This window comes from Ictalurus punctatus, chromosome 28, assembly GCF_001660625.3.
Source record: "Ictalurus punctatus breed USDA103 chromosome 28, Coco_2.0, whole genome shotgun sequence".
Taxonomy (NCBI): Eukaryota; Metazoa; Chordata; class Actinopteri; order Siluriformes; family Ictaluridae; genus Ictalurus; species Ictalurus punctatus.
In genome coordinates, this window is record NC_030443.2 from 7,169,071 (window position 1) to 7,180,184 (window position 11,114).

The window sequence follows — 11,114 nt, forward strand, 5'->3', positions numbered from 1 at the left end:
TCAACAGCAGGCTGAAAGATGGAACATCAAGTAAAGAAAGCAAAGCCTGACAGCTTGCTGAGAGCACTTGACCGTTCACGCCTGCCTGGCTAGTCCAAATGATGGATTTACCAGCATAGCATTCAACCAAGGATCCTGTGGCCATTGCTGATATATGACATTCTCATCGCCACCATTTAGAACTTTGTAAGGAACATCAGCAACTTTCTCTGGAGGTGGCTGGGGTTGCCAAGGAGTCTCAGTAGCATTTCCCTCTATTGGATCTGCACAAAGCTATGGTTGCCTTTGACGTCCATGGACAAGGAGTTAAAGGTGACATAGGCATAGACAGAGGATGCGGTACAAGGCATTAAGTTACACAAGTGGTCCAGGCAGGGGTGTTGATAAGGAGAAGAATGAAATAGAGAACAAGAGATAATGGTGTGCTACAAGCAGAGTCCCAAGTGCATCACAAGTGGTGAAAGAGGGGATGCCAGGACTGGAAATATGTTCACACCCCAATTATGACACCGCCAAGAAGGAGAAATGAAGGCTCGTTGAAGGCACATTGTATCAAGTATCAAGGAGCAGTGGTCCAGCAGAGCAGTTGCACTGAAGCAGAAGGATGCTTGGACCAGGAGGGAGTAGGCAATGGAAACAGTAGCTTATATTGGTGTCTTACAGTGCCGGGGCAAAGAGGAAATGGCTGAATGTCAATTGTGCTACAAGAAAAGAAAATATTTTCAACTGCTGTCCAAAAGCTTGAGATGAGGGCTGGTGGCATGATCATGTGCTGAAGATCAATGCAGAAGCAATAAGCACAAGGATCATTAGCAGCAAAAAGGTACAGCCCTCCAACAAGACTATTGCCTTCATAAGTGTGGGTGAGTAGCTGGGAGCAAGAATGAATCCATGGGATCTTGGCTAGAGCCTGGAAAATGTTGGTTTACATGGATAAGAAGCTGAGGATTCCCAAGTATATCAGCAAGACAACTCTGAGAACTGACATAAAACTGGTATCTGACTAAACAAAGAATATCATCCTTATAGAATAGATGGTGCTATCGGAGGAATGCCTGGAGGAGGAAGAAGGTGAGGTATAATGAACTGCTACACAGTGACAAACAATGGAAGTTGAAGTTGGTTTGGTGGGGTGGTCCCTGGTCATACTGAGTGTCACAGGAGAGGAAAGCGATATGGAACACCACTGAGGAAGCAGAGCATGCTTCAATATGACTTTGGATGAACCAAGTCTATGAAGATCTGCAAAGTAATACCACTTGAATAGAAGTTCAGAAATCATGGTCTGATCAATCATGGTTGGGCCCCCAAGTCAAAGATGTTTGCAGATGAAAGACCTGATACACTCAACAACATCCCTGATGATGTGTTCAATTTGCATAATCATGAGTTTCATTTAAAAAACAAAACAAAACAAAACAAAAACCTCCTACTCATTTTTAGTAACAGTTTGAACTGTTTTTGGTAGGTTGAAGGGAACAGGAGAATCTGGTGGAAACCCACATGGACCAAGAGAAAGCATGCACAGAAACACCACACAGAGATGGACTCAAATTCAGGATTGATTCTGGTAACTGTTTATTTTCATTTACTTTTATGGTATTTGCTAGACACCCTTATCCAGAGCAACATGTGTTTTATCTCATTTATATGTCTGATGGCCCAATGGCAGCTTGGCTGCCACAAAAGGATTTTATCCTGATCGGGGTCATGGTGGCTCAAAAGCCTGGGTACACTGGGCATGAAGTAGGAATATACCCTGAATGGCATGTCAGTCTATTGCGACATATAGTAACATATTTGATAAGCTTTTTTACTGAGGTGTGGATTTTGAAAATTTACCAACCTTTTTTAAACATGAAAATAATTTAATTCATAAATAATTAGATAACAAGCTTTTCAAAATTCATGTCTTGTTGACACAATGTTTGCAACCAACCTTTGGCCTCTAGACGCACACAAACCAATCTTGGCAAATCCATTAACAGGCATATGGTCCATTCCAATAAGATAAGGCTCTTCCTCTAAGAAATTCCAGCTCATTAGAGTGAAGGTTCTTCAGCGGGTCCTTGTCTTATTTTTTATGTTTCCTGTACCTCCAAATTCACATTACATGCGTCCAAATTCACAACCATGTCAATGAAACATGGTACACGACATTTTTGTAGATTATGATGTTACATAATGCTCACAGGATATAAAAAAGTGTAATTCAGTGACCAGTATATTTCTATGGAGGTTATGTTTCACCTACATGCGAATAAAATAAATAACGATGATGCATTAAACAAGTGCAACATGACTGGTGTGGATTTAAATTATTGGTTTAAATGGAAGTGAATTGCTGTGTGTGATGTGCTTCTGATGTGTGTCGGGGGGGGGGGGGGGGGGGGGGTGCTTCAGAAACACATTGGCCTGTATTTTATGTCTGCGTTTAGTTTTATTTGCTCTGCCTTTTATTTCTCTAGATTCCACTGTCACACTCTATCATCTTCCCGTTGTATACATGCATAAGACACACACTTGGCATACGCACACACTTCTATGCTGATGATATCTGCCCTTAACCTCAGAGTTTCAGGGTTGACCTTCACTGACTGGTCCATCTCCTCTGAATATGTATGTATATGTGTTCAGTTATTTTACTTAAAGGTCAGGGCACATGGTTCATATATCCTGTTAACAGGTGCTAGAATTTTGTTACAGTGTGTGTCGCATGTGTCTGTATTCTCTGACCTTCTGTTGTTTGTTAGTATCTTAGCTGTGCACTGCAACTCATGCATTTAAATCAAAGTCATGGGTAAAGAGTTAAAAAACAGTATGATCCAGTTTAGTGTTCACGGGCTATATCTCTACTTCCTGTAAAGGCTACGGGCAGTTTACAATAGTTAATATAGCATTCTCCTCTTGAAATCCCCTGTGTAAGCTTGAATTTTTCAGTTTGGACCACACTGAAGCTTTTCCCCATTTATACATCTCATAGTACAACAGTATGCTGTTGAATGCTAGCTGGTCTGAGTCATTCTCTCTTTCTCACTGTTTCTCTCACACATGTACACATGCATATCCAAAAGCTCTGTTGCAAGAAAGTCAAATGTATAAAGAGATTCATTTCATAACATAAAAAATAATATAATATATAAATAATAAATTAATTTTAGTGCCAGAATTTTTTTTGGCACTAAAAGGTCTCTGAGTGTGACCACTAAAAGCCACCACTAATAGGATGACACGACATCTACAAATACAGTCATGGCAATGGTGTAACATAAACAGAAATGGTAAGGGACAGAAAAAATACCCTTATTACTGTACCTCAAGGTCACATTGAATAATGTTCCTGATGATGTGACCCCATTTTCTACATGAGTGTTGATTACAGAATTCTATAACAAACTGTATAAGAACATCTTCATCATAAAAACAATGAAGATCTTGCAACATTAGACAATAAAATGGCATTTTAGCAAGGGAAAATATCTTAAATATGGTCATATATCTAGTATTTCCTATTACAAGATTGTAATAAACTGAATATATGATTATTAAAACTATTTATACACATTTTAAGTAAGTTCAATCTTAAATATCCTTGATCTGTTAGCAGATTTTTTTCCCAAATGTTAAGCACTTATTTGTTGCAAGAAGCCACATTATCTGCCAATATAATAATAATAATAATAATAATAATAATAATAATAATAATAATAATAATAACAGGCTGAATAATCTTATATTTGGCTTATAATAATCTCAAAATAAGAAATATTACCATACAATTGCTCAAGTTCAACATATTTTCACTTGCTAAGATTCTTGCTAAGTTCTTGCAGTGTTGGAGGTCTAAACAAAATGTAAGGAGTAAAAATTGATTTTACTTGGAAATGTATTTAGCTACGAGTACAAGTATTCAATTTCAATAACACTGAAGAAAAATCTAAACACCCGAAAATAATACTTAAGTATAGTAATGAAGTACAATTACTCAAGTATTTTTCACCACTGGTGAGAACAAACTATCCTTGACATCATCATTAATTAACCTGCAGCACTGGTGGGAACGAACCTTTCCTTTTCTTCTAAATGTTAAACATTAACCAGTTCAAAATGGCATCATTCAAATAAATGGCAAAGAAATGTCAAAAACAGCTTAAAAACATCAGTATATGTCCATCCATGTTGTTTTTCTAAGAAAGGTATGTACGCAAAAATTGACTACATGTCGCTTCCACATGGCCATATCTCAAGAGGGAAAGGGTTCTCACATTGTCTCGCTTCCTCCAACCTGAGAGTTGCCAGCCACAGATGTCTCAACATGATTAATGGGTGACTACAGATGGACATGCTCAGTAAGTGGGATATAATCCAAAATTACTATTAAATTTGTACAGTTTTTTTTTTTCCTTTCTCAATCAGGCTTCCAGTGTTCAGGGAACAAAAAGCACATACAGACACTCCCACAGAGACCCCTGCCTCCCTTTTCCTCTGTAGTAAATTACTTACATGTGTTTTGGAAAAAGGCCGCAAGATGGACACTCTGAAGGCACCCAAACAAACCAGCGCTCAGATAGCAATCGTCTGTAGACTGGATACTTTCAGCTGTCTGATCAGAGGACATTTAATCAACTGCTGTCTCCCAAAGCCATATGGTCTGGTGCGCAAACACAATCTCTGTTCATCTAACTCACAAAAATGCCACTAATATGCCCATTTGATTTCAATTCATACAATACATACTGTATCTTTTTAGTACTCTAAATATCTGTATCTGTATTTGGATTTTCCCTGAGGTGTTCATAGCCTAAACTGAAAGGAGGGTTGTTTTTTTAAATATGAACCCTACCACTATGACCCCAGAAACACTGGAAAACAATAAACAAAACAGATGGAGAAATGCCATTGCTGTCAGAATGTCTGTGAATTCCGCCTGTGACAATTGCTCAACCTCAGCTATATCAGTCAAGTTCACTGATTCTTTCACAGTCATGTGAAAAAATAAGTACACACCATGGAAATTGGTAGCTTTTTTGACACATTTGTTCGAGCCAACATTTGATCCTCTTTGAAACAGTGCCTATTAATAAAGGTGATACACTATCAAGTGACACTTAAAATTGGCATTTTGTAGTAATTTTCACAAATTAAATGAACAAAAAAACAGATCAGTCACATTGAAAAAGTAAGTAAACCCCTACATTTATCACACCTTCAAATCCATAAAATTAGAATCAGGTGTTCAACATTGGGTGCCAGCAAATAGAACCTGCTTAGTGTGGAACCTGTCATATTTATACCCCTCTCAAAACAAGTGTCTGGTGTTCTCTTTGCTATTGAGGTGTGTGGTGTCATCATGCCAAGATCTGAAGAGTTCTGAGCCTTCAGAAAAAAGTTTGTGGATGCCTATGAGTCTGGCAGGGATTTGAAAAGATCTCCAAATTATTTGAAATACATCATTCCACTGTAAGGAAAACAATTTACAAGTGGCGCAGTTTTCAAACAACTGCCAATTTGTCCATGACTGGGTGTCCCAGCAAATTTAGCCCAAGAGCAGACTGTCTGATGCAAAAAGAAATCTCCAAGAACCCCACAATTACATTATAGGATCTGCTATTAAGTCTTGCAACTTTTGGTGTTAGTGCATGCTTCTACAATCAGAAAGAAATTGCACACATTTGACCTGCATGGGAGGCATGCCAGGAAAAAGCCTTTGCGAATGACACGACTACAGTTTGCGAATGATCATATAGGCAAAGACCACGCCTTTTGGAATAATGTTCTCTCAACATACAAATCAAAGATGGAGTTGTTTGGCCACTGTAACAGCAGACATGTTTGGCATAGACCAAAAATAGCTTTTCAGGAGAAGCACCTCATACCAACTGTGAATCACAGTGGTGGAAATGTTATGGTTTGGGGTTGCTTTACTGCCTCAGGGACTGGAGAGCTTGCATTCATTGATTCAACTTTGAATTCTGTATCGTTTCAAAGAGTGTTTGAAGATAATTTGACGCCATCTGTGCAAAAGTTGAAGTTGAACCAAAAGTGGACCTTTCACCAGGATAATGAGCCTAAGCACACTAGAAAATCCACCAAGGAATGTCTCAAAAAGAAGAAATGGAGGGTTATGTAATGGCCTAGTCAAAGCCCTGATTTGAATCCCATTGAAATGTTGTGGGAGATTTGAAACAGGCAGTACATGCAAGAAAACCCTCAAACATATTGCAACTGAAAGAATATTGCATGGAAGAGTGGTAAAAATAAATAAATAAATAAATTCCTGCAAGCATGGTGGACAATTATGCAAAACGCCTACAAGAAGTTATTTCTGTTAAAGGGGGCAATACTAGCTTCTGAGGCCAAGAGTGTACTTACTTTTTCCACAGAAGAAAATCACATTTATTAATATTTCCATTGAATAAATGATTGACAAAGCTAATCTTCCTTGTGTTTTTGTTCACGTATATCAACTTTATTAATAGGCACTGTTTCAAAGATGATCAAATGTTTGCTTATCCAAATATGTCAAAACAGCCACCAATTTCCATGTGGTGTACTTGTGATTTCACATGACCGTATGTATTATTTTTTTTATATATACCTGTTTATACCTTGTACAATATTTTCTAACTAATTTAGTTGGTTCTATGTCCTAAAATGTGAAGAAATTAGAGGAAAATGTAAAGAAATTTAAAAACGCCCCTATGATGCTATATAAAAGTGGCTAATTTTGTTTTAAAGTTCTCATACAATAGGTTTACATGCATCCAAGATCAAAAAACATAATTTACATAGCAGCATCACGTCTTTTTCTCTGTGTCACAAACGACTCGCTCAGGGATCTGTTCATGCTAAACTCCTCCTTTCAGAGAACCTACTCTACTCTGATTGATCAGATGTCCCAGTCTGTTGTGATTGGTCTACCACTTACAGCCTGTGTCAGAAAGGAAATGACCATTACCATATCTGAAGTTCAGCTCAATAATAATGTTGTCGGTTCTAACTTAACAATTTGAGCCCGAGTCTGATAGTGAGACATCGGAATATCAACCCGAAGCACCGTCACAAGCATGACGAGAACAGGATGTTTCTCAGTGGTAAGTTTGTATGTAGTTTGAAAACAGCACGAGTTAGCCGGTTAGCAGAGGCCTACAGCTGTGAACACGTATACAACACAAAACTATGCATTTGGAACACTTGGTAGAAAATATATACATAAATAATTAATTATAATTAATTATACTTACAGGTTGTGATCCAGAGGCAACTGCCACTTTACATCGTCATCCTTTGGGAGTCCATGCAAAGTGGTTTTGCTTTTGCAGTACAGAAAACATCTTCTAGACATGAACCTAACTCTTTTAGGATGCAACTACAACTGCAACGTTTGAGGGCGGGTCAAAGTACACATTGTTCGCAAGCAGCCAATGAAGACCAGACATAGTGTTTTATTGTTACAAACCTACGTAGGTCTGTACAGGAAGTAAGTCTAAAATTAGTGACGACTCGTTTCAGCTGTTCAGGATTGGTTCTTTCTTTTGGGAGTCAATAACTCCATTTGAAGGGTACTTTCATTTTTTAAACTTTGCAGATTTTTTACTTTCACAAACAGCTATATAACACACTACATAAAATATAAGATCTGAAAAAGCATAATAGGGGCACTTTAAATCAACATAACCCTGAACAGGCAGTTACTAAGGATGAACGAATGAATGCTGGGAATACATGTTAATGAATATGGATTTTGTTTGTCCTGCCAACTTTATATCTGACCACTCGTTCATGCACAAATGAAAGTCAAAACTTCCTGCTTGCACTACTTATTAGGGGTACCGCACAGGATCCCAGTCATGCTGCACTTCTATAGTATTAACCAGCTGTCTCTGAACCTTTCTGTCAAGCTTTCTGGGGGAAAAAACAAAAACAAATACAAATAATTGGCCTCCTATTTATATCTTTATCTCTTCATACTAAATAAAGTATTCATAATTGGTTTTATCCCTAGTATAGTGATCATTAAATGTGACAATTAAAAAAGACAATTATTGTTCTAATAAATATATTTTAACTAATAGTGAATATTAGTGGGGATTGTTTACAAGTTTTTTATGTTTGTTTGATTGTTTTTTGTTAAATCCACATTTGTGAATAGTGGACAAGATGCCTGAGCAAGCCATGATATCTCAAACAAGTAAGTGGTCATTTTGGTCAGTGATCCAGCTCCTATAAGCACAGACTGCTCATCTGAACCACTAAGCCTTTTTGATCTGCAAAACTGAATGTCCCACACTGTGGGGGAAAAATGTTTGATGAGGCTAGCATCTAGTAGGCTTTTGCATTGAAAGTTTTTTGTATTGAAACTGTATGTAACTGTTCTTTCTCTCAGCTTGTTTTTTTTTTTTTTAAAGGTATTTCAGGAAGTCAGGTATTCAGGAATCATGTATTTTAACAACAGTAACAAAAAACAGATGATCCTAGCATGCTATCTGTATGTATAGACCAAAACAATGTATTTTCACAATAAACAGAGCTACATTGTCTTGCCTATGATGTATATTCTAAAGTCTCTGAAGAGCAAGTCACATGAAATGCAAACAGCAAAAGCTGTAAAGCGCTCCATGGGCCCCTGAGCTATGTTGCTTGGTCAGGAGTTTAGACAATAGGTGTACTATATTGTTTAGGTCTGAACAGGTATAAATGCAAGAGTTAAACCAGGCCGGACATCAGTTCAGCCAGTCAAGCACTGACAAGCAAAAACTGACAGGTCAAAATGATGGGCAAGGTACACAGCAGCAAAAAAGGAAATGAATTTTATTACATCAACTAAAACTTTAAAACCTAATTTTTAAAATGTATTGTTTTTCTTCTCAATACAGATCATCTTCTACGAGGACAGGAACTTCGGGGGCCGCTCCTATGAGTGTAGTGGTGACTGTTTTGATATGTCCTATTACATGAGCCGCTGCTACTCCTGCAGGGTCGAGAGTGGGTGCTGGATGGTCTACGATCGTCCCAATTACATGGGCAACCAGTATTTCATGAGAAAGGGCGAGTACGCTGACTACATGAACATGTGGGGCTGGGGTATGAACAACTGGATCAGGTCTTGCCGCATGATCCCTATGGTATGATCATTATGAACAACTGTGTAATGTTTTGAATTTCAAGACCACAAACCACAGCACTGCACAGTTTCATGCTTTTTTTGCATTTTGACTCGATAATTAGCTGATCCATTATATATGTTTTGTTAGGGGAAGGACAACACAGTTCTATGTGCTCTGGGGTTTTAGTTTGCCTGAAAGTGACTGTACTGCTTTCTGTTCCCGAACAGTACAAGGGACCTTACAGAATGAGGGTTTATGAGAGGGAGAACTTCATGGGCCAGATGATGGAGATGACTGATGACTGTGACTCATTCATGAACCGCTACCACTGGTCCAACGGCTGCATGTCTTGTCATGTGATGGACGGCCACTGGCTTATGTACGAGCACCCCCACTACAGAGGCAAGATGTGGTACTTCAGGCCCGGAGAGTACAGGAGCTTCAGGGAAATGATGAGAATGGGTGGCATGAGGTTCATGAGCATGAGGCGCATCATGGACTCATGGTATTAAAAGCAATGACGCTATAAGGCCATTTAAAATAAACTGTTTTTAAAAAAGTAAATTAACTGCAACGTTTCTCTTCTTTTCTAAATGACATCCAACTCATGCCAGCTAATAACATCTAATGTAGAAGAAACCAAACTGTAAAAGCTATGTTGAGGTACAAATATATGACACCATAGGGCACCATGCACACACACACACACACACACACACACACACACTCACACACACACATCTTTACACACTTATTCACACCAAGGGCAATTTAGCATAGGCAATACACCAACAGGCATGTTTTTGGTAGATGGGAAAAAAACGGAGAACATAGAGGAAATATGGACACAAGGACATGGGCAGACCATGCAAAGACACTCAGCACAGACAGTAACCAGAGCTAAGGACTGAACCGGAAAACTTGGAGCTGTGAGATGACAATGCTATCGATTACACCACCATGCCACAAAGAATAATACTATGATGATCCATAATTATAGTGGATAGATTTAGAATTTAGTTATTGGCCAGGTAACAAAAAAATATTGATATACCTTTCTATTATTCTTATTCTTTATAATTAGGGGGCCAAGCACCAAAGGCTAGTGGGCACTCTATTTTTATTCTACCTTTACTTATTTTTAATTGTATTATTCTTCTAAGATATGCAGGTTGAATATATATCATCTTATACTGCATTACTTTTTAACAAGTGGTTATAAGAGTGAGGCACTTTTTTTTTTAGTTCTACATATAAAAGAATATGCCTGACATATTAATGTGTATACAACTGGAAAAACATCACTTACATAACTAACTGAGAATTTACTTAGCTCGATTTAAAGTAGCACTGAGCAGAACCCAAAGTTCCTTTGCTCAGCTTGATTGAGTTGCAGCTTAAGTATGAAGTTTGACAACCCTTAAACACTTATGAGGGCAAATGGTTATTACTTTCACATTACATTTATGTAAACCTAATCCTCTATGATTCTGTTCAGTGATTTGTATTTATATCTCAGCCCTGTAGAATTCTCAAATCTGATTGGTCAGAAGGTGTTGACTAATTTTCTACAACAACATGCTCTTTAAGCAGTTTTGCATGAACGTAATAATAATACATTATTCAACTTATTCACTCATGGATAAAAATAGGTTACATTTGCATTTACATTTATTCATTTAGCAGATGCTTTTATCCAAAGCGACTTACAAACAAGAAAATACAAGCAAAGGTCTTGCTGTTTTATTAACACTTATTGAAGGAGTCTCCACTGTCGGTGCTTTGTAACAGTCACTAATGTTTCTGCATTAAAATGTGCTGTTATGAAAAAAAAATCTTCACCATTGATAATTTTTCTGTAACAGTGCACCCCTCATGTTTTATTCCTTACTTAATTTTAGCATGACAACTGCTAGATTTAGATATAATTATAATGATCATTATTATTCGTATGTGTTAAATACTTACTGTATAAATTTACTGTGTCTGAATATGTGGTGCCTAGTA

At 37.7% G+C, this 11,114-nt stretch overlaps 1 protein-coding gene across 1 annotated transcript; it reads left to right on the plus strand.

The window, feature by feature from the left end:
- Positions 1-8,731: 8,731 nt before the first annotated feature.
- Positions 8,732-9,671, plus strand: LOC108259787 (gamma-crystallin M2). Its single transcript, XM_017459508.3, has 3 exons — positions 8,732-8,782; positions 8,877-9,125; positions 9,335-9,671. The coding sequence occupies exons 1-3, from the start codon at positions 8,771-8,773 to the stop codon at positions 9,617-9,619; spliced, it is 546 nt and encodes a 181-aa protein (XP_017314997.1). The 5' UTR covers positions 8,732-8,770; the 3' UTR covers positions 9,620-9,671.
- The last annotated feature ends 1,443 nt before the right edge of the window (positions 9,672-11,114 follow it).

Excerpts from the sequence above, each read along its gene's own strand:
- LOC108259787 (XM_017459508.3), top strand. Across the intron at positions 9,126-9,334 it reads CTTGCCGCATGATCCCTATG|TACAAGGGACCTTACAGAAT; the intron begins GTATGATCATTA and ends GTTCCCGAACAG.